The following is a 27,990-nucleotide window of genomic DNA, read 5'->3' as shown; positions in this document are numbered from 1 at the left end:
GGCTAGAGGGTGGATCTTTCTAGCCCTGTCCCCTCTTTTGGCAGAGTGGCTCAGTGCTGGTGGGAAGCTGTGCGGTAGTTGGAGCCGAGGAGGAGGTTGTCTATGTAAGATATTATTATCTGAGGAGCAGAAGGGCTGTGTAACATATTAGTATTAGAGGAGGAGGTTGTCTGTGTAATATAAGACTGTGAAATAAAAACCATCTGCTCAACTGCAATTCCGGTATTTCCACACCTCTCCACCCCAGGGGTAGTGGGGCTGTCTTATCCCCCCCCCCCCCCCAATCAAATGTGTCAACACAGGATGAGTTATATATGTACCAAGTTTGGTTGAAATTGCTCCTGTCGTTAATGAGTAATATTGCCACATACACACATACATCCTATTTTATTTTTTATATTATAGTGGCTGAATAAGGGAATATACAGCTGAAAACCCTGACAACACAGACTCTTCTCTATATGTAGTCTCACCTGGGGGGTCATCTGTAGAGATCTCCTCCTTACACGGCTGATTCCCCCTCACATGTGTCTCTGTAGCATCAATAGGGATCGGATCTTCCTCCAGTTTCACCAGCTGTGAAATAAATATTGTAAAAGTCATCACACAGTTGGAGAAGTCGTGTGGAAGGTTTTATATGGCCAAAAAAGGTCATTAATTAGTATGAGGAGCCGGAATGACATGACAGCAGTAGTGATCTGGGCCAAATAGCTGCAGGTCTCCTGTATAACTCCAACCTGTTGCTTCTTTATTCCAATCAGAAGTCTCCAGAACCAGAAAATAGTGATAAGATGCGGAGATCTAATGTCTGCGGTCGGCTGTAATCCTGCCATCTCCAGCTTTCTCATTACACAAGTAACAATCATATAATAAGACTGAACACAAGACCTTCCCAGCCGTCCTACAGACCAGAGGGAAGATTTCATGAGACCTTCTCTCCATCTACCTGATCATCCTGTGGAAGAAGAGGACGGGGACAACTCTCCGCTGTTGTTCTCTTACTGGATCTACCTGCAGAAAACACAGACAGCCACTGAATTCATTCTCTACATACAAATAATAAAGGCCATGTGGATTTAGTCCTGTCTATTACCTGGTAATAGGGGGGGCTGGTGGTCCTCCATCATGACGTCCTTGTACAGATCCTTGTGTCCTTCTAAATACTCCCACTCCTCCATGGAGAAATAGACAGTGAAGTACTGACACCTCATAGGAACCTGACAACACAATGATACCATCATCACCCAGACACGTTATACCGCCATAGTGTTACTGTATAATGTCCCGGCATTCCCAGCAGCATCACCTCTCCAGTCAGCAGATGAATCGTCTTGTTGGCGAGTTCTAGGATCTTCTGCTCATTGATCTCCTCCAGTATCAGGGGGCGAGGTGGAGGCCCTGTGATTGGGCTCAGGGGTCTTCCCCATCCATCAGACACTGGGGCCTGACAGCCATCACTAGAAGTCTTCTTCACTACTGTGTAATCCTGTTTATGGGGAGATACATCCATAAATATCACTAAAGACATTTCTAGAGTCCTCCCAGTCTAGTCCGGCAGTTATGTCGGCTCTTCACATCTGTGTTCATCAGTTCTGTTGTTCTATTCTGTTGGCTGTTCGACATTTTACCAGCTGCAATAGTTTCCAGCATTCCGGCCGTCTTCACACTCGGCTGCAGCATTTACAGTACAGGCCATGCGGGGGAGATTTATAAAATGTCTTTCACGCGGTGCCGGTATTTTCTATAACAAATCTAGTTAGTCTTTGAGAACTGCGGCAGATTCTAAATCCGCAGCGAGACTATTTATACTACGGATTTATGCTGCGGATTTTGAACCCCTGAAGAACAAAGGATAAAATCCACAGAATTTTGGCAAGTAAGTCCGCAGCATAATACGAGCCACTAAGATGCAGATTTGGCCACTGCGTATTTATTGCGTAATAGCTGCAGGCTACCATTGTGGAACGCCCGTAGTAATCACGCTTCATGTGAAGGCGGCCGAAAAACTGAATTAGCAGTAAATCCTCTGCCGTAGATGTGACCAGAGATTGACATAGACAAGAATGATGCAACGTGACATAAATCCCCAGAATCTCTCACCTCTCCTGTAAGCTGGAAGAGTATCTCTAGGGTGAGGGTGAATATACTCTCCGCCATCTTGTCCCGGTTCCTCTCCATCCTTATCGGGTCAATCAGGATAATTATCTGATATAGAAGATATTAGCTGAGGATCCTGAATGGGAAGAAGACGAGACAATGTATAATCGACGGGCCCAGATGGAATACACCCAAGGATTCTAAAGGAACTAGGTGACGTGATAGCTAGACCGCCATTTTTTATATTGACAATATTGAGACCGGGGTTGTACCACTGTATTGACGCATTGCTAATGTGGTTCCAATATGCAAATAGGGGTCTGAAAGTGAGCCTAGTAACTACAGGCCGGTAAGTCTCACTTGAATAATTGGAAAAATATTTGAGGGGTTTCTGAGAGACGTCATCCTGGATAACCTCAAGGAAATAACGGCATAACCCCTCATCAGCATGAGGGGGTCAATCATGTCAGACCAATTTGATCAGCTACGACAATGAAGCAAGTTCTAGGCTGAACCTTGGAGAGTCTATTAATCTTATATATCCGGATTTCTCTAAAGCATTTGACACCGAGCCGAATAATAGATTCATATATAAAATGAGACAGCTCAGTCTGGGTGAAAACGTATGTGTCTGGGTAAAGAGGTGGCTCGGAGATAGAAAGCAGAGGGTGGTAATAAATGGTTCGCACTCTGATTGGGCCACCCTTGCTAGTGGGGTGCCACAGGGTTCAGTATTAGGCCCCATTCTGTTCAATATATTTATCAACGACCTGATAGAGGGACTACACATAAAAATATCAATATTTGCAGATGACACAAAATTATACAAGATAATTAATACAATGGAGGACAATGTGTGGCTACAAACTAACCTAGAAAAGTTGGGGGCTTGGGCAGAAAAAAATGGCAAATGAAGTTCAATGTTGATAAATGTAAGGTTCTGCACATGGGCAGGAGAGACGGATGTCACCAATATACACTAAATGGGGTACGGATATGGAAAAGTGATATGGAAAAAGACCTGGGGGTACTAGTGGACTGTAGATTTAACTGGAGCAATCAATGCCAGTCAGCTGCTGCAAAAGCTAACAAAGTCTTGAGGCGCATTGAAAGAGGTATAGGGGCAAAGAACGGGAACATTATTCTTCCATTATATAAGGCACTAGTCAGACCCCACATGGAATACTGCGCACAGTTCTGGACACCGGTGCTCAGGAAAGATGTTACAGTGCTTGAGGGGGATCAAAGAAGGGCAACTGAATTAATAAATGGAATGAGAGGACTGGAATACCCAGAGAGGCTATCAAAACTGGGATTATTCACCCTGGAAAAAAGACGGTTGAGGGGCGATCAAATAACTATGTATAAATACATGAGGGGACAATACAAGGATCTCTCCCATGATCTGTTTATACCCAGGACTGCGTTGATAACAAGAGGACATCCGCTACGTCTAGAAGAAAGCAGGATTCATCACCAAAGCAGAAGGGGGTTCTTTACTGTAAGAGCAGTGGGACTGTGGAACTCTCTGCCTGAGGATGTGGTGACGGTAATATCCAGAGGAGTTTAAGATGGGACTAGATGCATTTCTAGAGCGCTAAGCTATTTACAGGATATAGACATTAGGTGACCAGCGGGTTGTTGATCTCAAATGTAAAAAATCGAGGGATGACTCTGGCTGCCATTATGGAGTCAGGAAGGAATTTTTATCCTTCAAATGAGCTAAATTAGCTTGTTGGGTTTCTTCTCGCCTTCCCCTGGACCAACAAGGAGGGGGGCGAGGTTTGAAACAGGATGAATTAGATGGATATTGTTTTCATTTAGCCTAACATACTATGTTATATACAAAATCCCCTATAATAATACAATTACCGGACATTCCCCCCTCTTCCCTTCCGCACCCCTGCTGAGCCCCAACACAGCCCCCTCCACACCCAACTGCTCGGCCCCCACTGCTGACCCGCAGTTCATTAGCACCATTATTAGCCATCTTCTGTCTTCCTGACTGACAGGACTGCCAGCCAGCGCCGCACTGATCACAGCATTACTCGACTCGTCCCGCGAACTTCAGACATGCTGGGCGCAAAGCTGGAGAGCGGGGGCGGACTCAGGTGATGCTGGGAACAGAGCGGCACTGGGTGATACATAGGGGGCACTATAACTAAGTGGGCCAACAAAGGCAGCCTTATAGTATAGTGGAGTCACAAAAAGATACCTGAATTTAATGGAAAGAGACATTACTGATTTGTCAGGTCACAGAAGATGCATTAGTACTACAGGGGAGTTACTGAGAGGTTAATTGGAGTAGCGTCAGGATGGACAGAGTGTGCAGAGACGAGTCATAGCTGGAAGAAGCCTTTATTGCAGTCTGGCCACAGAGAAAGAAGATAAATGTATGACCCCAATCCAGGGGCATACCTAAGGGCTCTGGGGCCCAGGTGCAAAAGTTAACTCGGGCCCCCCCCCCGGGCCTCCACCCCATACTCCCCTGTGACTAGGCCTATATTGTGCTGCAAACATGATCTAGCCTCTTGGTGTAATCTTTCCAAATATGACACATTTCCTGCACTACATGAAAATTTGTCTGTAACCCGGGAGACCACTCTCACACACACACCACTTTTTACCGCTATTAACGACATATCTTGAGCGCCGTACTATCCGTGGTACAACACTCCCATTGATTTTAATAAGCTTACTCAAACCTGCGCTCGAACACAGTGTTTCTAACCCTATGATTTTTGAGAGCTGTCTCTTCTATTTTTGCATTTTCATGTTTTTTAACACCTTCTCACAATGATGGGGTGCATTAAAAAGCGCTGTCAAATGCTGTAACCAGTGTTCGAAAACAATGCTCGAAATTCTGGTAAAAATGCCACAATTTCAAGCTGCGTTTTTTGAACACGTGTGAGAGCGGCCTTAGGGCGGTTTATGTTTTTGTTGTACTTTAGAACCTCAATTAAGAAAAACACATAAAAAACCTGCATGCCGTATTTAAAGACCACGTACGTTATTAAGGAGCTGCAGACACTATTAAAACACTATTAAACGGTCGTATTACACAACCTATAGATATCTTTAGGGGAACTAGACAGGGTTTCCCCCTCTCGCCCCAACTATATAATTTTTCACTGGACCCCCTACTTTATCATTTTCAGCCAGTGCCATTAGTACAGACAATCCAAGTGAGCCACCCTGATATTTCGGTAGCAGCGTTCGTGGACGACATACTTCTAATCATTAACAGCCCGTCTAAGTCTCTCTCACTGATCCTGCGGGACCTTCGGGAACTGGGCTCTCTCTTGGGATATTTTCTTAGCCTGGAGAAATCGGAGGCTCTATTGCTGAACGGCCCATCGCGACCGAGCTGGACTCATAGATACTCATATTCACAATTGCTTTCACTGCCGGGAGGCGGGGGTGGGTCTCCGCCATTGCTTGTGGGACTGCACGGTAGTTCACAACTTTTGGATCAGAGTACATAGATTCACTACAACACATCTAACGTCGGCCTGTCTGTTTAACCCGACATGGGCAATTTTTTTCCTTTTCCATAATTTTTATTGGTTTTATAAAAAACAAAAATAACTGAAATGTTACATATTTGTTGCGTTAGAATACAATTACCATGACAGATATTTTAAACATGCATTGCGTTGCTGAATAGTATTACGAAATATAAAAAGTAGTTGCCAGGTTGATGTAGTTCATCATTTGAGTACTAGATATCAACTATAAACCAGAAACCTTTGTGTATCAATTGAAGGCTTTTACTTTATGGTAAAAGGGTCTATTAGCGAAATAAGGGGGGGGGGGGGGGGAGGGTTAAGGCATGGAGATATAGGAAGGGGGGTATGTGGAGTGATTTGTATGCTAGTTAGTTGGGGGATGATTTGTCAGCCACAGGTCCCATTTCGGACTGCCAGCATTGTTTCATAGGTGCAGTTTGAACACATTAACCAGGATGAAATCAGATGTACATCAGGCAGTCGAAAACTATTACCCATGGTGGCCATGGCCGGGGTTAAAGCAGTCCTGCAGACTGTGACGGCTCTTTATGGAAAAACTATCTTTCCTCATGCGTGTGGATTAGGCGGAGGCAACAATAGCAAAAGAAGCACAGGTTCAAAATTTCTTTGAAATATGGGAGAGCTTCACTGAGATTTTGCCTCGATGGGTAAAAGGATCTATTAAGGAGTCCCTTAAACTAACTTGCTGGTACTTGGAGTAATGGTGGGAGACCCGCCAAAAAGCACCACATAGAAATGTTCTATGATGTGGGGCGAGAGACCTGGGCACCACGGTGTCGGAACGGGTCCTGTGACCTCCCTATGCCGAAACGGAGATAATAGCAAGAGGGGGATAAAAAAAAAATGACACTCAGAATACATCTAAGAATCGTTTTGGCTCAATGGTTATTGTTGGCCTGGTTGAAAGCCTCTGTTGTTACCCCCTTCCCCTGTGTTCCACCCCACCCCCCCCCCCAATAAAGAAAGAAACATCTCTTTTCCCTTCTTCCTAATAATAATAATCTTTATTTGTATAGCGCCGACATATTCCGCAGCGCTTACATGTACAGGGGGAATGCAGAAAGACAAAAGTACAAAAATTACAGAACCACGGTTACACTAGTAATAAGTTGATGGAAACAATAGGGGTGAGGGTTCTGCTCGAACGAGCTTACATACTACAAATAGTGGGGTGATACAGGAGGTAAAGGGCTGGAGATGTGCACAGTATGGTGAGGTGGAGAGTGAGGGATGCTATATACAGACAATGGTCAGACATTTAGGAGGAGCGGTTAATGATGGCTAGCAGGGATTGCAGTCAGTAGGTCAGGGAGCATGTTATCAGGCGGCATACAGAGGGGTTTGTTTAGGGAATGCGGTATGCCTCCCTGAAGAGGTGCGTTTTTAGAGCACGCCTGAAGTTTTTCGAGTCCTGGATGGCCCAGGTATCCTTTGGTAGTGCATTCCAGAGGACTGGTGCTGCTCTGGAGAAATCTTGGAGGCGGGAGTGAGAAGTTTGAATTAGAGGTATGCGCAGTCTAGTTTCGTTAGCAGAGCGGAGAGCCCGGGCTGGGTGATTGATTGAGATGAGGGAGGCAAAATAGGGGGGCGCTGCACTGTGGAGGGCTTTGTGGATGAAGGTACTGAGTTTAAATTGAATTCTGTATTTAACGGGCAGCCAGTGCAGTGACCGCCACAGGGCAGAGGCGTCAGAGTAGCGTCTGGACAGGAAGATGAGACTGGCTGCTGCATTCAGGATGGATTGGAGAGGGTAGAGTCTGGTGCAGGGTAGGCCGATCAGCAACGAGTTGCAATAATCGAGCCGTGAGTGGACGAGGGCAACAATAAGCGTTTTTAGCGTGTCTACGGTGAGAAAAAAGCAGATTCTTGCGATGTTCTTGAGGTGCAGCTGAGATGTTCGGGCGAGAGATTGGATGTAGGGGGTAAATGAGAGATCGGAGTCGAATATGACCCCAAGGCAGCGGGCATGCTGTCTAGGAGTTATGGTGGCGCCACACACTGAGATGGAGATGTCAGGATGAGATCGTTAGTGGAAGGAGGAAGTAAGTCAGTTTTAGAGAGGTTTAGTTTTAGATAGAGAGAGGACATAGAGTTAGAGACAGCGGACAGACAGTTGGTGATGTTTTAGAGGAAAGCAGAGATTTCACGGGAAAAGGTGTATAGCTGGGTGTCATCAGCATAGAGGTGGTATTGGAGGCCATCTCCTGATGGTTTGTGCAACAGGGGCTGTGTAGATAGAGAAAAGGAGGGGGCCGAGGACCGAGCCTTGGGGGACCCCAACAGCAAGGGGAAGAGAAGGAGAAGTGGAGCCAGCAAAGGAGACACTGAAAGAGCAGTCAGATAGGTAGGAGGAGAACCAGGAGAGAGCAGAGTCCTTTAGGCCGATGGAGCGAAGCATACTGAGGAGGAGTTTGTGGTTGACAGTGTCAAATGCTGCGGAGAGGTCGAGGAGGATCAGTAGGGAGTAATCGCCCCTCAATTTGGCTGTCAGTAGGTTGTTTGATACCCTTGTAAGGGCAGTTTCTCTCGAGTGTTTGGGTCGGAAGCCAGACTGTAGGGGGTTGAGGAGAGAAGTCTCTGATACATAGCTTACAAGGTGGGAGTAAACCAGCCGTTCTAGTAGTTTGGAGATGAAGGGGAGGTTTGAGATGGCTCGATAGTTGGAAGCATCAGTCGTGTCAAGAGTTAGCTTCTTTAGCAGTGGGGATATGATGGCGTGTTTGAAAGAAGAGGGAAAGATGACAGAGGTCAGAGAGAGGTTCAATATAGTGGTGAGATGGGAGATGACTACTAGGGAGAGGGATCAGGGGTGGTTTGAGGGGAGAGGGTCGCTAGCGCAGGTGGTGGGGCGAGCAGAGAAGGGCAATTTGGAGACTTCTTCCTCCGTCGTTGGTCTGAGTACAGACAGTGAGCAGGAGCTAAATGCTGTGCTGACAAGACTAGGGTCAGGGCTAGTCTGGGATTGGTAAGTTATTTCTTGACGGATGTCATCAATTTTCTTTTTGAAGCAGGCAGCCAACTCAACAGCACTGAGAGCCATCACCGGGGGCTGCAGTTTAGGGCTGAGAAGGCAGTGAAAAGCATCAAAAAGCCGTTTTAGGGTTGTGCGATAATGAGGAGACGAGAGAGGTGAAGTAGACTCGTTTGGCATGGTGGAGGGCGAGGTTGTAGGTTCTGAGCATGAATTTGTAGTGGAGAAAGTCTGCGGATGTTTGCGACTTCCTCCACAGCCGTTCAGCACTTCTAGAGCACCGCCGGATGAAGCGCGTTTGAGGCGTGAGCCAGGGTTGCCGCGTTCTACATCGGATGGCTTGGATCCTGGGCGGGCGCCGCTTCATCCAGGGCATGTTTGAGAGCGGTGTTGTAGCGATCGGCAGCCAGGTTGGGGCAGGAGAGGAGAGATATAGGGGACAGAGAGGACTGTAGGGACTCAGCAAAGTTAGGTAGGTGAGTCTGGAGAGATGTTAGGGAGCGTGACAGAGAAAGAGAGGAGGTTATGAGCCGAGAGCGGGAGAGGGGAGTTAGTGAAGCTGAAAGCAGAGCAGAGCCGGAGTATTGCCATTCCTGTGAGTGGTAGAGGCCGTGAGTTGAGAGAGACCAAGGGAGGAGGTGAGCAAAAGAAGCAAATGGGGAGTTGGGGTCATTAGTGGGGATGTTAAAATCACCTAAGATGAGGGTTGGGATTTTGCAGGATAGGAAGTGGGGGAACAAGGCAGCAAAGTGGTCCAAAAACATGCGAGGAGCACCAGGCAGTGCTAGATAACTGCTGCTCACATGGACAGTGGGCGTAAAAGCCGTAGCGTATGTACCTCAAATGATGGAAAAGTGAGTGAGGGTACAGGGGGGATGACCTGGTTGGTACATTTCGGGGAGAGAAGAGCACCTACTCCTCCGCCACGCCTGTCATCTGGTCTCGGGGGTATGGGAGAACTGCAGGCCATTGTAAGACAGTGCAGCAGGGGGGGCCGTGTCAGACTGCTGTATCCATGTTTCTGTGAGAGGGAGCAGACTTAAAGATTTAGCAGTAAAAAAGTCGTGGATGGTGGGGAGTTTATTACATGCTGACTGGCAGTTCCAGAGCGCACATTTAAAGGAGTCAGGGTAGGGTTTGCATGGGCCCCTGATGAATCATACGAGGAGAAGTTTGGAATGTACCTATCTAAGCTGGATTAGATGAGTTATATGAAGAATTCTCAGGAAAAAGTATTTTTTATTGAACATTCATATATTACCAGTTTACCTTTTGTAATGTGGAAAAGAGTTTAATAGAAACATTTAAATATAAAACAAACATCCACTAAGAAGTGCTGTCAGCTCCGCCGCGTCTTCTACCCGGTCCCTGGCAGTTGTCTTAGGCATTTTTTTCTGGTCAGGGATTGGAAAATCCCCGCCTCCGCTTGATGAACCAATCATAGCCATTCATTCATTTATTGAATGGCCGTGATTGGTTCATTGAGCGCTGCTCTGATTGGCTGAGTGCTTCGACGCTCAGCCAATCAGAGGAAGCACTTCCTGGAGGCGGGGATTTTATAATCCCTGACCAGAAGAAATGCCTGAAGACAACTGCCGGGCAGAAGACGCGGCGGAGCGGACAGCACGTCTTAGGTGATCTATGTGTTTTGGGGTTTTTCTGCAGCTAGGGCTTAGTTTAGGGCTTTGACATTAGGATTTCCTCCTGTAAAAGGTGCATCACACATAGACCGCGCTTTCATGCGATGCAACAGAGAGGAAGATCCATAGGGGAACATGAGCTACAAAACATCACCGGTCACGGGCATATTGTGAACCCAGCATGCTACACAACATTGCAAATGTGAAGGAACCAATAGGAAAGCTTGGGCTTCACATACAAGCGACTTGTCGGATTTGTCGCCCGTGTGACACCGGCCTTAGATGAAGTTTTAAAGAGTCTGTAAAAAGTGGGAGGAATAAAAAGACCCCAAAAATGTTTTGCTTTAAAAAACAAACACACACACACACACACGTGGTTTCTAAAAACAGTCGGTGACATTAGGAAGTCCTGCGCAATTTTATGAAAATCTCTGCAAAATGAAAAAAAAAATTATTTTTTAAAAACGACAGCGTTTTTGATGCATTTTTCGGCTGTGGTTCACAAACATAAGAAAATGATCCTCAGTGCCGTGTGAGATCATCGTCTGAGGGTGTGTTCACACCAGCGGGAAACGGACGCAGGTTTTATGTGATGCGAGTCACGAATATGAAAGCCGTTTGGAATGTTGTATCTGTGGGAGTTTCCTTGTGACGCCGCAGCGACTGAAGTCAGCGGGAAACACCTGCGATTCTTATATGCACTTGAGCAGCGCAATTTCACAGAAACCGAGACCATCAGCCTTCGGAGAAGCATGCGGCGCCCCAGGGGAGGGGGGGTAGGGGCAATGCAGATACCAGCTTGTCAGATCAGTGGGTTCTATTCACGGAGTATTGTGTGCGCCATATCTTCCCACAGATCCCCCGTGTGACAGCGGCCTTACAGGAATGTTACATGTGAGGGGAGGAGATCCATTCACTTATTAACCCCCGAACAGCCGCATTACAGGAATGTTACATGTGAGGGGAGGAGATCCATTCACTTATTAACCCCCGAACAGCCGCATTACAGGAATGTTACATGTGAGGGGAGGAGATCCATTCACTTATTAACCCCCGAACAGCCGCATTACAGGAATGTTACATGTGAGGGGAGGAGATCCATTCACTTATTAACCCCCGAACAGCTGCATTACAGGAATGTTATATGTGAGGGTAGGAGCTACATTCCCTTATTAACCCCCAAACAGCCGCATTACAGGAATGTTACATGTGAGGGGAGGAGATCCATTCACTTATTAACCCCCGAACAGCCGCATTACAGGAATGTTACATGTGAGGGGAGGAGATCCATTCACTTATTAACCCCCGAACAGCTGCATTACAGGAATGTTATATGTGAGGGTAGGAGCTACATTCCCTTATTAACCCCCGAACAGCCGCATTACAGGAATGTTACATGTGAGGGGAGAAGACACATTCACTTATTAACCCCCGAACAGCCGCATTACAGGAATGTTACATGTGAGGGGAGGAGACACATTCACTTATTAACCCCCGAACAGCTGCATTACAGGAATGTTACATGTGAGGGGAGGAGATCCATTCACTTATTAACCCCCGAACAGCCGCAGTACAGGAATGTTACATGTGAGGGGAGGCGATCCATTCACTTATTAACCCCCGAACAGCTGCATTACAGGAATGTTACATGTGAGGGGAGGAGATCCATTCACTTATTAACCCCCGAACAGCCGCATTACAGGAATGTTACATGTGAGGGGAGGAGATCCATTCACTTATTAACCCCCGAACAGCCGCAGTACAGGAATGTTACATGTGAGGGGAGGAGATCCATTCACTTATTAACCCCCGAACAGCTACATTACAGGAATGTTACATGTGAGGGGAGGAGATCCATTCACTTATTAACCCCCGAACAGCCGCAGTACAGGAATGTTACATGTGAGGGGAGGAGATCCATTCACTTATTAACCTCCGAACAGCCGCAGTACAGGAATGTTACATGTGAGGGGAGGAGATCCATTCACTTATTAACCCCCGAACAGCCGCAGTACAGGAATGTTACATGTGAGGGGAGGAGATCCATTCACTTATTAACCCCCGAACAGCTACATTACAGGAATGTTACATGTGAGGGGAGGAGAGACATTCACTTATTAACCCCCGAACAACCGCAGTACAGGAATGTTACATGTGAGGGGAGGAGAGACATTCACTTATTAACCCCGAACAGCCGCATTACAGGAATGTTACATGTGAGGGGAGGAGAGACATTCACTTATTAACCCCGAACAGCCGCATTACAGGAATGTTACATGTGAGGGGAGGAGATACATTCACTTATTAACCCCCGAACAGCGGCCATACAAGAAAGTTACACGTGAGGGGAGGAGATCCATTCAGTTATTAACCCCCGAACAGCCGCATTACAGGAATGTTACATGTGAGGGGAGGAGATACATTCACTTATTAACCCCCAGACAGCCGCCTTACAGGAATGCTACATGTGAGGGGAGGAGATCCATTCACTTATTAACCCCCGAACAGCCGCATTACAGGAATGTTACATGTGAGGGGAGGAGATCCATTCACTTATTAACCCCCAAACAGCCGCATTACAGGAATGTTACATGTGAGAGGAGGAGATCCATTCACTTATTAACCCCCGAACAGCCGCATTACAGGAATGTTACATGTGAGGGGAGGAGATCCATTCACTTATTAACCCCCGAACAGCCGCATTACAGGAATGTTACATGTGAGGGGAGGAGATACATTCACTTATTAACCCCCGAACAGCCGCATTACAGGAATGTTACATGTGAGGGGAGGAGATCCATTCACTTATTAACCCCCAAACAGCTGCATTACAGGAATGTTACATGTGAGGGGAGGAGATCCATTCACTTATTAACCCCCGAACAGCCACTTTACAGGAATGCTACATGTGAGAGGAGGAGATGCATTCACTTATTAACCCCCGAACAGCCGCATTACAGGAATGTTACATGTGAGGGGAGGAGATCCATTCACTTATTAACCCCCGAACAGCCGCATTACAGGAATGTTACGTGTGAGGGGAGGAGATCCATTCACTTATTAACCCCCGAACAGCCGCATTACAGGAATGTTACATGTGAGAGGAGGAGATGCATTCACTTATTAACCACCGAACAGCCGCATTACAGGAATGTTACATGTGAGGGGAGGAGATCCATTCACTTATTAACCCCCGAACAGCCGCATTACAGGAATGTTACATGTGAGGGGAGGAGATCCATTCACTTATTAACCCCCGAACAGCCGCATTACAGGAATGTTACATGTGAGGGGAGGAGATCCATTCACTTATTAACCCCCGAACAGCCGCATTACAGGAATGTTACATGTGAGGGGAGGAGATCCATTCACTTATTAACCCCCGAACAGCCACATTACAATAGAAAAACGTCAAAAAAATGTCACTTTATTTGTTGCAGGTTTTGAATTCATGTCTTATGGAAATAAAGTTGGCGCAGAACCCGGTGACTTCCTTATTAACCCCTTAATGACCGGAGCATTCCAACAGATAAAGCTGCAGCAAACTGTCTGAAAGGCAAATCTCCTGGCCTTGAGGCTTGCACGGGGCTTGAGTCAATCACAAAAGTAATCCCAAGGACACGACTTGTAAGAAGCTGTTCAGTCCACGGTGCTCCAACCGCAGCAATTGCTAGGAAAATCGAGAGCCGGCCCCCTGGTTGTCCGCGGCGTTATCTCCTCCAACATCAACACTGATGGAACAATGCTCCCGGTCATTCTAGATCGGCGCTACAGACCCTCGTCATCCAAGCGGGATAACTAACTAACTTGTCCCCCTGCTTCCACCCTGCTTATCGCATACGACCTCCACCCCCCTGCACCCTCTTACCGCCCCCTGCTTCCTAATAATTGATCTGCACATGTAACTCCCGGCCTCCATAAATCTGCCCCCCAGTGCTGGTGCCCCCACATACCTCCACCTGCAGCCGGACAGGAGCCGAGGGGTTGTTCTGTGCTTACAGGACCTGTGATGATGTCACCGTCATGTGATCAGTGTGTGGGAGGAGACAAGGGGTCACATGACCAGGTCTATCCGCTCAGTGGGTGCAGGACTCTGCTGTGTGAGGATGTATTTAGAGAGTGTATGGAGCCGAGCCGAGTGTGCCGGACGGTGGAGGAGCAGAGCGGGGCGAGTGTGAGACGGAGGGGCGATGTTGTGACGTCTTCTTACCTCCTGTGTTGGTCAGTGACGGCAAGCAGGAAAGAAAATGCTACGCTGACCGGGCATGAGGTGAAGTTAATATATAGTGGGGCATTATTACTATACAAGGGACATTACTGTAGTACTTCATAAGTTGGCATTATTGCCACATCAGGAGACAACGGGGCATTATTACTATATAGGGGAGCATTCATGGGGACAGTATTACTATATATGGACTTTCAAGTGACCAATATAGCGTGGAGGTCAGGTGGGCACTGCTATTTTGTAAGGGGGCGCTCACAGGCAGAACTATTACTTAAACAAACCACAAAGGGGGAATTATTAATGTCTATGGGGAACAAGAGGGCACTATTGCTAGGATGGATAGAGGGGACAGTATTACTTACAAGGGAGCACTACTGTGGCTATTATTACTGTGTGTGGGCACAAAAGGGGCATTATTATCATGGAGGGTCTGGCTAACTGCCATCAAGGAAGCTTGGGTCAAAGAGGTGATCTCTACCGGGTACAAGAGAGATATTTCCGCTACCCTCTTTAAATGTGCGATTCTGGACCTGCCAGTCAGCATGTAATAAACTCCCCACCATCCATGACTTTTTTTTTACTGCTAAATCCCTAAACCTGCTAGCTCTAACAGAAACGTTGATGCAGCAGTCTGACACGGCCTGCCCTGCTGCACTGTCCTGTAACGGCCTGCAGTTCTCACATACCTCAAGACCGGAAAACAGGTGTGGAGGAGGAGTAGGTGCTCTTCTAACCCCAAAATGCACCTACCAGGTCACCCCCCTCGTACCCTCACTACCCATCATTTGAGGTACATATGCTATGACTTTTCCGCCCACTGTCCATGCGAGTTGCAGTTATATACCGCCCTCCAGGTGCTCCTCGCCTGTTTCTGGACCACTTTGCTGCCTGGCTCCCCCACTTCCTCTCCTGCGAAATTCCAACCTTCATCTTGGGTGACTTTAATATCCCCATAAATGATCCCATCTCCCCATCTGCCTCCTAGTTTCTATCGCTCACCTCTTCCCTTGGTCTCACAGCTCACAGCCTCTCCCACTCACAAGGATGGCAATGCTCTCGATCTGGTCTTCCTCCATCTCTGCTGTGATTCCCACTTCACTGACTCCCCTCTTCTGCTCTTAGACCAAAACCTCCTCTCTTTCTCTATCAAGCTCTCTAACATCTCTTCAGACCCACCGACCTACCATACTTACGGGAACCTTCAGGCCATTCACACCCAGGACTTTGCCTAATCCCTACAGTCCTCTCTGTCCCCTATCTCACTCCTCCCCTGCCCCAACCTGGCTGTCACAAACTACAGCACCACTCTCAAATGTGCCCTGGATGAAGCTCCACCCCCCCCCCCCCCAGGACCCAAGCCATCTGATGCAGACTGCGGCAACCCTGGCTCACGCCTCAAACACGTTTCATCTGGCGGTGCTCGAGGAGTGCTGACCAGCTGTGGAGAAAGTTACAAATGTCTGCAGACTTTCTCCACTACAAATTCATGCTCAGAACCTACAAACTCGCCCTCCACCATGCCAAACAAGTCTATTTCACCTCTCTCGTCTCTTCAGTTTTGCACAACCCTAATCGACTCTTTGATACTTTTCACTCCCTTCTCAGCCCTAAACTGCAGCCCATAGTGAATAATTTCAGTGCTGAAGAGCTGGCTGCTTACGTCAAAAAGAAAATTGATGACATCCATCAAGAAACAGCCTCCCAATCCCAGATTAGCCTTGACGCTAGTTTCATCAATACTGCATCTAGCTACTACTCACTGCCTGAACTCCGATCAACGACAGAGGAAGAAGTCTCCAATTTGCTTTCCTCTGCTCGCCCGACTACCTGCACTCGTGATCCTCTCCCCTCACATCTCCTCGGATCCCTCTCCCCAGTGGTTATTCCCCATCTCACCACTATATTCAACCTCTCTCTGACCTCTGGCATCTTTCTCTCTTCTTTCAAACATGCCATAATATCCCCACTGCTAAAGAAACCGACTATTGACTCGACTGATACTGCCAACTACTGACCCATCTCAAATCTCCCCTTCATCTAGAAACCTATTAAACGCCTGGTTTACTCTTGCCTTCTAAGCTATCTATCAGAAAACTCTCTTCTCGACACCCTACAGTCCAGCTTCCAACCCCTACAATCGACAAAAACTTCCATTACAAGGGTGTCAAACAACCTCCTGACAGCCAAATTCAGGAGCGATTACTCCCTACTGATCTTCCTTGACCTTTCCACAGCATTTGATACTGTTGACCACAAACTCCTGCTCAGTATGCTTTGCTCCATTGGTCTAAAGGACACTGTTCTCTCCTGGTTCTCCTCCTACCTATCTGACCACTCTTTCAGTGTCTCCTTTGCTGGTTCTACCTCTCCTCCTCTTCCCCTTGCTCTTGGGGTCCCCCAGGGCTTGGTCTTCTGCCCCCTCCTTTTCTCTATCTACACAGCCCGTATTGGACAAACCATCAGCAGATGGCCTCCAATACCACTTCTACACCGACGACACCCAGTTATACATCTCTTCCCATGACATCTCTGCACCTTTCCTCCACAACATCACCGACTGTCCACTGTCTCTAACACTATGTCCTCTCTCTACCTAAAACTGAACCTCTCCAAAACTGACCTCCTGGTGTTTCCGCCCTCTATTAACCGATCTCATTCTGACATCTCCATCTCAGTGTGTGGCACCACCATAACTCCCAAACAGCATGCCTTGGGGTCATATTCGACGCCGATCTCTCCTTGACCCTCTACATCCAATCTCTGACCCGAACATGTCAGCCGCACCTCAAGAACATCTCAAGAATCTGCCCTTTTCTCACCGTGGACTCGCTAAAAATTCTCACTGTTGCCCTCATCCATTGTCGGCTCGATTATTGCAACTCGTTGCTGATTGGACTCCCCTGCTTCAGACTCTACCCTCTCCAATCCATCCTGAATGCAGCAGCCAGTCTCATCTTCTGTCCAGCCGCTACTCAGACGCCTCTCTGCCCTGTGCCAGTCACTGCACTGGCTGCCCGTTAAATACAGAATTCAATGTAAACTCACTACCTTCATCCATAAAGCTATCCACAGTGCTGCACTGCCCTACATTGCCTCCCTCATCTCAATCCATCACCCAGCCCACGCCCTCTACTCTGTTAACAAAATCAGACTGAGTGTTCAAACCTCTCATTCCTGCCTCCAAGCCTTCTCCAGAGCAGCACCAGTCCTCTGGAATGCACTACCAAAGGCTATCCAGGCAATCTATGACTCAGGCGGGCTCGAAAAACGTACTTCTTCAATTAGGCATACCATATCTCCTAAACCAAACCCCTCTGTATGCTGCCTGATAACATGCTCCCTGACCTACTGACTGCAATCCCTGCTAGGCACTATCAACTACCCTCTACAGTCACACCATTTCTGCCCTCACACGGCTTAATGTCTGACCATTGTCTATGTGCATAGCATCCCTCACTCTCCACCTCGCCATACTGGGCACATCTCCAGCCCCTTTACCTTCTGTATCACTCAATTATTTGTAGTATGTAAGCTTGTTTGAGCAGGACCCTCACCCCTATTGTTTCCATCAACTGATTACTACATGTAACCGTGGTTCTGTAATTTTTGTACTTTTGTCCTTCTGTATTCCCCGTCTTTATAAGCGCTGCAGAATATGTTGGCGCTATACAAATAAAGATTATTATTACCCCATTTCTTTAAATTTCATGCTCCTCAATCTCCTTCTCTTGTTTAACTTTTCAAGCAAACTCTTAATTTGCTTTGGGCCCAGCAGCCATTGTTCTGGTTCCCACTCAGGTAAAGGTTCATGGAGTTCTATCAGAACAGGGCAGGTTCAGAAGTAGTATTCAAGTCCCTTTTCAGGCTGTAAAGAATTTCTTTAGTAGCGAGGTTACCCATGTTATAGGAATAAATCATATTCCAACAGATTTCACTGATCTGCTCCAGATTGGTTATAATGAGAAGCTTCAGGCATGAATATATGTATTTGAACTGACGGGTGTTATTGGTCAGCCCCCAATACTCTTATGATTTATTCAAAGGAAGTACAATACAAATATAATTGACCATGATGCACCAATTACATACATGCCAAAAAAAATCACAGGGGCAGAGGGAACTACTGTGACTAGGAATTACATGCATGCCCCACCCAACATCATAACAACTCCTGATTGTCCAAGTATGTAATGACGCTAATGATTAACATATGTTTTTGCCCCAGGTATATGTCGCTATGTGAACACATAATTCCTATATACCCAAGGAGCATAGACTTTAATAATACTCCAATCTTAACTGAAAGAATGCAGTCAGTGATGTGAAAAAATAATTAATATAAAACAAGAAAATAATAAATACATATAAATTACAACAGAAAACAAAAAAACAACACAGGCTATCCCCAACCAATTTCACCATGTCAGAGATGGTGAATTGGGAAATGACTCATTTTACTGATATGATTGTATTACCCTCATGTCACTAATGCATGAATAGCAGTAGCAGTTGAATTGCCCCCATTTCCCATAAGTAAAAAAGACGGATGCCGGGTAAAAATTTTATGTCTCTGAGAGTGATAAAAGTATCTTTGTCCTGAATATTCATGTGCTAGATCTGGCAGGTCAGCCAGTTGGTGGTCTAGTGCAGGGGTCCCCAACTCCAGTCCTCAGGGACCACCAACAGGTCATATTTTCAGGATCTCCTATGGTAAGAACACCTGTGGCAATGTCTGAGGCACTGACAATAATTACATCACCCGTGCAACAGCTTAGGAGATCCTGAAAACATGACCTTTTGGCGGTCCCTGAGGACTGGAGTTGGGGAACACTGGTCTAGTGGTTAGGATTCAGAACACTCACCACCGTGGCCCGAGAAGATAAGGTAAGAGACAAGAATATGTCAGGACACTGGGTTATATATTGAGTGCCTCTTGGCGGGAGCCCCCCGAGAAGGCTATAGCAGACAGATGGAGTGAGCCCTTATAATAAAACCGTGAGTACTACAAATAAGACCTGTGTCATCACCTGTCTTGAGTTCTTTGGGGTGGTATCAGCCCCAAAGAGTGCAATACAGATGGAGGTAGACTTTGAACTTCGCTTAGTGACCCGTCGTGATGGCCTTGGGGTGGTATCAGCCACGAAGGCTGGAGACAAAGGCGGGGAGGCTCTGCCTATGTGATGACATTTGTAGGAGACACCTGAGAATTAGTAATAACCAGGTGGATCATGGGAGACTCACTGAGAAATGAGGGGGGGAGGGGAAGAATGTGTTCAAGTGCCTACTAGGCAGATAGTCCAAGAGATAGTAAGCTCTCCTGTCAGATGCACTGACTACAATAGACTGACTTATAAATGTCTTGATGGCTTAGACATGAAAGAAACAGAAGGAACAGATGACAAAACATTTTTGCATATACAAAGAATTGCTGGACTGGGGAAGTGTAGAGAGATGCCTTCTGGGAACGAGATTGAAGTGCATTCAGGAATTGAATGGAGAACCTAGGGCTGATACTGTAGGGTCAGCGGGTGCAGCCATGGATGGGTGCCAGAGTCAGTGGCAGAGGGAAAGAGAGATTATAAGAGTTAAAATTGAAAATCTTCAGAAGCAACTTCACGCTAAAACAATAGATGTCCAGGAAAAGAGAAGGATTATAACACACCTGAAAGAATTGGGCGAAGATATAGGACGCCATATAAACAGCTTAAGGTCTAGCATAATAAGTTAATATCTGAACCTTTAGTGGCTCAAGGGGGAATGAGTTCTCCTTGTTATAATTATACCCCGACACAATTAGTGGGTAGACATTGCAAAATGAGTAGATGCTGTAATGGTATGACTATGACGGACAAGACAGAGCAAAAATGTAAGACTATACAGACGTTTTATGCCAAAGGGCAGGTACACTGCTCTGAGATAGTGAAACGTAACCATCGAGAGATGGCAAGAGCGGTGGAAAATATTTCAGAAGTAACATTTAAAGAATAATAGGAAGCATGGTAGAGGAAGTGATGAAAAGAAAGGGGGCATTCACTCATTAAGTTGTTACAATAGTGTAAGGGTGAGACATCTAAAGAAAAAGTGTAGAAGCCCTCCACGCTCCCCCTTCTAAAAGAGTTCTAATTCAGAATACAGTGTTATACCTGATCAACTATCTGAGCTGGTGACAGAATTTCCCTTCGGATTTATTAACTGCATATCAAACAATAAACTTGAAAGTCATGCGGCATCATCCTCAGAGCAGTCTCAGAATGCTGAGGTTATTGCCCAGCAGCCTATAGGCAATGAAGTACCTATGTCCCAGCTGCACGATATGACTCCTGTACAAGATTGGGATGATGATGGGTTTCAGGTAGATACAAGTATACATATTACATTACTGGACCCAGAGGAGATCCCTAAGGCTGGGTTCACACAGGGCGGATTCTCAACGGAAAACCGTGAGATTTCCGGCGGGAGAACCGCTGCTTCAAAACCCGCGGTGGTTTTGAAGAGGCCTGGCGGCTTGCTCTTCCGCTGTGGCAGGCGCTCCCATAGAGGAGAGTGCAACCGCAGCGGAAGAAAAAAAAAAAAAGAAATCTCGTCCACATGGCTGGCTAAACCCCGGGATTAGCGGCCGCATGCGGATTTGCCGCAGCAGAATTCCGGACGGAATTTCCGCGGCAAATCCGCCCCATGTGAACCCAGCCTAAGTATTTCCCAGACCCATAGTAGAAAGAGATATGGATCTTTAATAAATAAAGGTTCCTAATTAGAGATGAGCGAGTATACTCGCTAAGGGCAATTGCTCGATCGAGCATTGCCCTTAGCGAGTACCTGCCCGTTTAGGAGCAAAGATCAGCTGCCAGCGGCGGGCGGGGAGCTGCGGGGGAGAGCAGGGAGATCTCTCTCTCCCTCTCTTCCCCCCGCTCCCCCTGCTGACTGCCGCAAATCACCTGTCACCCGCGCCGGCAGCCGAACCTTTTCTCCCGAGCGAGGAGATACTCGCTAAGGACAATGCTCGCTCATCTCTATTCCTAATATTTGTTTAGGATAAATTTGCAGTTAATAAGGGAGGGGCTGTCAGCTTTAGAGGATTATATTAGAATTTATATTACTGCTGTGTCCCGTGTTAAATCATATGGAATTGTTGTATAGCATATAAAATATACAAATGTACTCTGGAAAGTGATACCTTTAAGCTATAGTATGTATGAGCCCAAGTAGCCAAGGATAAATTGAGATAATAGTGGTTGAGGTGGCTATTTGCAGCCTCTCTAAGCTATGCTTTTTAGGTAGGTTGTAGATTCCCTAGGATCTTGAAGCATCTGGGCATAGTGCCATTCTTGTCTGAGGCTTACATTTTATGATTCTGACTCTCACAACCAGTAAGTGGCCACATGAAATACGAGCACTTGGTTTGAGTGTAAAGTAAGCTGGGGAGCCCCAATTGTGTTGGAAGCTCTGTATGACCAGACAGAATGATGCTTGTAATGGCCCTTGGTAAATAAGTACTTCACCTATGCTAGAAATTATTGTAAAAGTGTGTGCAAAGATAATTGCAACATACAAAAAAAAATTGTCGGTGCACGCCGCAGGGTAGAGGGCGGCTTTATGATTCCCTGTGGTCGTGATGCGACTTCGCCCTGCCGCTCTGGGAGGGAAGTTCTGCATATATACCTTGCTGGCCCAGACTCTGGTTACCAGTGTTTGGTTTTGATTTGTTTGCCTACACTTGCATTTATTGACCTGACTTCAGTGTGTTTGACTTCGGCTTTTCATTTGACTCTGCTTCTGTTTTTTCCTCCTGTACTCTGCACGTGTCTTCTGGTTTTGACCCAGCTTGTTTCTCGACTATTCTCTGTCTGCTTAGTTATTGCTTCCAGTCAGCTACTCGGTGCTCACCTGCCGGTCTCCCTGTCCCATCTTCTTGGGGTTCCCTGTCACTAGTGCAGCACAGGGACCATTGACGAGTTGTCGCCCAGGGGCCTAGCCCAGGGGGGCAAGTAGGTAGGGACACGGGAGAGGGCTGGCGTAGAGATCCCCTGTCAATCTGCCCCTGCCAGTCCTAACAGAAACACTAGCCCATATTGATGCTGGGTATCCGGTTCGACCTTCCCGTTTGACCCCTGATATGGAGGCTATTGCTGCTCTTGTCAATCAAGTGCAAGTCTTGACAGGTATGGTGCAAGACCTGTCCACTCAGCTCCAGCAACAGGAGCAGACCGCTACCAGTACGTTGGTCACAACTCCTGCAGGTCGGGGGTCGAACCTAAGATCTCTCTACCTGATGTTTTCGATGGTGACCGTAGGACGTTTTTCTCTTTCTGGGAAGTGTGCAGGTTGTATTTCGAATTACGTCCCTACTCGTCGGGTTCTGAATACCAGAGGGTGGGCATTGTTATTTCATGGTTGAGGGGCGACCCTCAAAACTGGGAATTCTAGCTACCTCTCAACTCACTGGCCCACTAATCGGTAGATGCCTTTTTTACTGCTCTTGGGCAGATTTATGGTGAGCCAGATAGGGCAGGTTACGCCATGAGTAAGTTATTGGGTCTTCAGCAGGGAAGATGTCCAGCGGAAGAATTCAGTTCCCAGTTTCGTCAGTTTTCTCACTGAAGTAACAAAAGGTTTCAATAATGACTTGTGAAAGACCCTATGAACCCTCCATGTAGCTGGCAAATCAAGTTCATAAGCGAGCGGATTTACTACCCGTGTGATGATAAAGGGACCCATGTAAGGCGGTGCCAGTTTCAACGACGGAACCTTTAATTTGAGATTTCTAAAAGACAAATATACCTTCTGTCCCACCCTGTAAGGTTCAGATACTGACTGACTTCACTACGCAACTGCATATGAGCCCCCATTGCTTCCAGATTCTTCTGTACTTCTTTCCATACTCCCTGCAGCGCATCTGTGGCGACATCAGCTGTAGGACAGGCAGACGGAGTAGAAATAGCTATAAGGAAGCAAGGATGCTGACCATATACGCAACGGAATGGAGACACCCCAGTAGAGGAACAAGTACGGTTGTTTAGCGCAAACTCTGCCAGCGGCAGGAATTCTGCCCACTGATGAGCCTTTTCGCTAGCAAACAACCGTAAATATTGCACTAAATCCTGGTTCTTCCGCTCAGTCTGACCATTAGTTTGCGGGTGGAATGCTGACGAGAAGGAAAGCGACGTTCCCAGGTTCCTACAGAAGGCTTGCCAGAATTACGCAACAAACTTAACCCCACGATCAGATACAATGTTCTCGGGCACCCCATGTAGACGAATGATTTCTTTTACAAAAATCTTGGCAAACTCTATAGCAGAAGGTAGCTTCTTTAGTGCCATGAAGTGTGCCATTTTTGAGAAGCGGTCCACAACAACCAGTATCATGGTGAATTTCTGAGACTCTGGCAGATCTGTGATAAAATCTACTGATAAATGCGACCACGGACGAGACGGCACCGGTAACGGTCTCAGGGGCCCCTCCGGACGCCACTGCCGACTTGTACTGTGTGCACAGACAGAGCATCCCTTAACAAAGTCGCAGAGCTCCCGCAACTTGCCTGGCCACCAGTAGTGTCTAGAACAAAGATCCAGAGTCCCCTGAACCCCCGGATGACCTGCGAGAACAGATAAGTGAGACTCTTTAATGACCCTGAGATGTAAGGTCTCTGGCATAAACCATCTGCCCTCCAGCACCCCGAGGGAGCGTCTTACTGACAACTCCGTAGACGAGGAATGAGATCAGATTCTACAGCTGCCACCACCACCTCAGGTGCCAAGATATTCTCTGGAGCCACTGTCTCACTTTCTGGCGAACTGAAACTCCGTGAGAGGGCGTCTGCCTTCACGTTCTTCTCCCCTGGAATATATGTAACGACGAAGTTAAACACCCACTTGGATTGAGGAGCTGTGAGTCTCTTGGCATTGGTGAGATATACCAAGTTTTTATGATCACTCTATACAGTAATGGGATGCCTTGCCCCCTCAAGATGGTGACGCCACTCTTCTAGAGCCCATTTAATCACCAACAACTCACGACTACCCACGTTGTAGTTACGTTCCGCCGAACTGAACTTCCGCGAGAAGAAAGCACATGGGCTATACCCAGGTCTCCTGCTGATCTCCTGAGACAGTACAGCCCTTGCCCCTACCTCAGACGCATCGACCTCAATGAAGAACGGTCGCCGCGTCAGGCTGTACTAGTACCGGGGCAGCAGCAAACGCCCTCTTGAGACAACCAAAAGCCTCTAGGGCCTCTGGTGACCATCTCACCAAGTCGGCCCCCTTCTTGGTAAGATCGGTCAGGGGCTGCGCATTAACAGAATAATTCTTAATGAATTTACGGTAAAAATTTGCGAAACCTAAAAACTGCTGGAGAGCTTTCAGGTTATCTGGTCTGACCCATTGGGAGATTGCTGCCACTTTATCAGACTCCATCTGAATCTCCGTGGGTGAAATCGCATAACCCAGGAAAGACACTTGTTTTGTGCCAAAATTGCATTTCTCCAACTTGACAAAAAATTGGTACTCACGCAAACGGGTCAGAACCAGCCTTAGGTGCTGCACATGAGAATCCCAGTCTGGGGAGTACACCAGGATGTTATCGAGATATATGACCAAAAATACCCCCAGGAAGTCATAGAAGACCGCATTCATAAATCCCTGAAACACAGTGGCGGCATTACAATGTCCGAAGGGCATAACCAGACATTCAAAATGTCTGAACGAGGTATTGAACGTGGTCTTTCACTCATCTCCCTCTCGGATGCAAATTAAATTGTAAGCCCCTCTTAAGTCCAATTTGGAAAACCAGTGGGCCCCTACCACCTGATTGAATAAGTCAGGAATCAGGGGCAAGGAGCACTGGTTCTTCACGGTAATTTTATTCAAAGCCCGATAATCCACACAAGGCCTCAAAGTCCCATCCCTCTTCTCTACAAAGAAGAGACCTGCCCTGGCAGGGGACCTGGATGGCCTGATATGTTGTTTGGCCAGAGACTCTGAGATATAGGACTTAAGGGCTTCAAGCTCATGTCCCGACAAATTGGAAATGGCTCCCTTAGGGATGGGACTGTCGGGGATCAAATCAATGCCACATTCCCACTCCCTATGGGGAGGCAAAGTCTCAGACAGGTTCTTGGAAAATACGTTATGAAAATTAGACAAATACTCCGGAATAAGTATGGCATCTGCTGAACACATGGATCTAGTAGCTAAGTGACTATGACAGGACAACCCCCAATGTGTCAATTCCAAAGTGGACCAATCAAATCGGGGATTGTGCAGTGCCAACCAGGGCATACCAAGCACTACATCAACAGACATCCTTTCCATTAGTAGGAACAACAGATTCTCTGAATGGAGACTCTTGCTATCAAGCGCACACACACAGACGCTTACTGACGGGGACGCACACAGACGCTTACTGACGGGCACGCACACAGACACTTACTGACGGGCACGCACACAGACACTTACTGACGGGCACGCACACAGACACTTACTGACGGGCACGCACAGAATATACTTATCAGCCCGCAACAGCAGCAGACTTCTCTTCAGCAGCAGCCGAATGACATCACCCTCAGTGTTGGGACCTCTCTCCTTGCGGCAGCACTCTTTCGTCTGGTGCCGCTCCGCTACCTCTGCCTGCTGGATAGATCCTTCAGCGGGCAATCTCCCTCGGTCTCCTGGCAACGGTTCCTGTGCCGCTCCGATGTCTCCCTTCTGCCCTGCTTGCTTCTGGCGTCTGACGTCCCTTCTGGTCAAATGCTTCCTGTCACGAGCACTTCAATATGATACTTGCATTGACTACTAATGTACCTGATGTCAGTAAGGCTTGTGTAGTTTTTGATGCCAGGGACACCTTCACTGGCACAGATGCTAATATCAGCCACAGACACCCCGCTGGCACTGAGTTTGGTAGTGGCTACAGACAAGCCCGCTGGCACTGATGCTTGCCGCGACTATATACATCCCCGCTTCCACTGATTCTTCCAGCGACTAGAGATGCCCACGCTGGCACTGATGCTTCCAGCGACTACAGACATCCTGGCTGGCACTGATGCTTCCAGCGACTACGGACATCCCGGCTGGCACTGATGCTTGCAGCGACTTCAGACACCCCCGCTGGCACTGATGCTTCCAGCGACTAGAGACATCCCCGCTGGCACTGGTGCTTCCAGCAACCAACCAGTATGGAAATCCGCTCTGTGCTGAACACACTGGCCCAGAGAACAGCTGATCAGTAGGGGTCCCTAGTGATGGACTCCAACGATCTACTATTCATAACTGGTCTTGAGGATCGGCCATCAATAGTTTACAACTGGACGATCCCTTTAATTCTCAAATCAAACTCGGCTACAAATCTGTAATTCAGGATAAAACAAACTGTAACCAAAACGTTTGGCTGAGTAGGTGAGGAGTAACAGGCACCGGCCAGGATGAGGACAACATAAAGCATATGGGAGTGGGTTCTTATGGGCTAGCAATTACTTAATGCTAGTCTCTTAATTCTAGGTTGGCCGGTCTATAGTGGAGTGTAGGGGACAAAACATCTGTTCTGTGTGGCCTGAGGATGAAAAGGAAAGTTCAGACTTATTCTGGTGCAGCGATATCAATTATGTTTATTTTTTATTGCTTAGACTGCTACGGAAAAAGCATAAGTAGCAACGTTTCGGCCCCGGGATAGGCCTTTTTCAAGCATGCTTGAAATGCTTGAAAAGGCCTGTCCCAGGCCGAAACGTCGCTAATTATACTTCTTATGGAGATTTAAATAAAGGCACAGGTTAGTGCTGAACCAGTTTTAACAAGAATCCCTGTGTGCTGCTACATCTTCAAATTTTTGATTCCTTTTAAAGCAGTTGCTCTGTAATTCCAGACTGTTGTGCCCTCTGAGGTCCTGCAGACTGCCGTCTAAGAGGTGGGGTGCCCCGTGTGTATATTGTGTATGTATATAAGGGAGTAGGGGTCAAATACGCTTTTTAGGATGTAATATTGATCATATATCCTTAGGACAGCAATATCAGACCAGTGGGAGCGCAACTTCCAGGAGCCCTATCATTTTAGTGTCTTTGGCCTGTGAGGTCATGCTCACAGATCACATGGCCCGGGAATCTCTGTCCCATTGAAGTGAATAGGAATGAGATGCAATACAAGCCACAACCACTATGCAATGTACAGCGCTGTGCTTTTAAACAAGATGAAGGTGAAGATAGAAATTGTATTGATCTGGAAGGCATCCAAGTAATCCGGTCTCATACTTAAAGTTTAAAAGAAAAGTTTATTTAGAATACGTTTTACTAGTTAAAGGTAAGTAAATAAGAAATACAAACAAGGAGACCCTCACAAAAAAAAAAGAGCCAGAATCTAATGAAACACCGTAATTGTTGTATGTAAGGATGTTTTCTGGTTCTCCGCCATAAAGAGTCTCAATGTTAACATGATGAATTTTCAAGAAATCGGCAATTCAGCAACAATAAACATACAATAAACTTAAAGAGCTTCTTACATCTATTAGTTAAACATGTCTGCATCCCCCCGCACCTCA

At 47.0% G+C, this 27,990-nt stretch overlaps 1 protein-coding gene across 1 annotated transcript in view; it reads right to left on the bottom strand.

Moving 5' to 3' along the window:
- LOC136626741 (zinc finger protein 850-like) overlaps nt 1-27,990 on the bottom strand; it is a 56,611-nt gene that overhangs the window by 11,542 nt on the left and 17,079 nt on the right. The window contains exons 7-10 of the mRNA XM_066601747.1: nt 23,679-24,058; nt 1,141-1,217; nt 947-1,007; nt 474-576 (exon numbers count right to left, since the gene is read on the bottom strand). Of these exons, the coding sequence (XP_066457844.1) occupies nt 474-576; nt 947-1,007; nt 1,141-1,217; nt 23,679-24,058 (621 nt within the window). The remainder of the gene's footprint in view (nt 1-473; nt 577-946; nt 1,008-1,140; nt 1,218-23,678; nt 24,059-27,990) is intronic.

This window comes from Eleutherodactylus coqui, chromosome 4 (assembly GCF_035609145.1).
Source record: "Eleutherodactylus coqui strain aEleCoq1 chromosome 4, aEleCoq1.hap1, whole genome shotgun sequence".
NCBI lineage: Eukaryota > Metazoa > Chordata > Amphibia > Anura > Eleutherodactylidae > Eleutherodactylus > Eleutherodactylus coqui.
The sequence above is the reverse complement of the archived record's forward strand: the minus strand, read 5'-3'. Positions and strand labels throughout refer to the sequence as shown.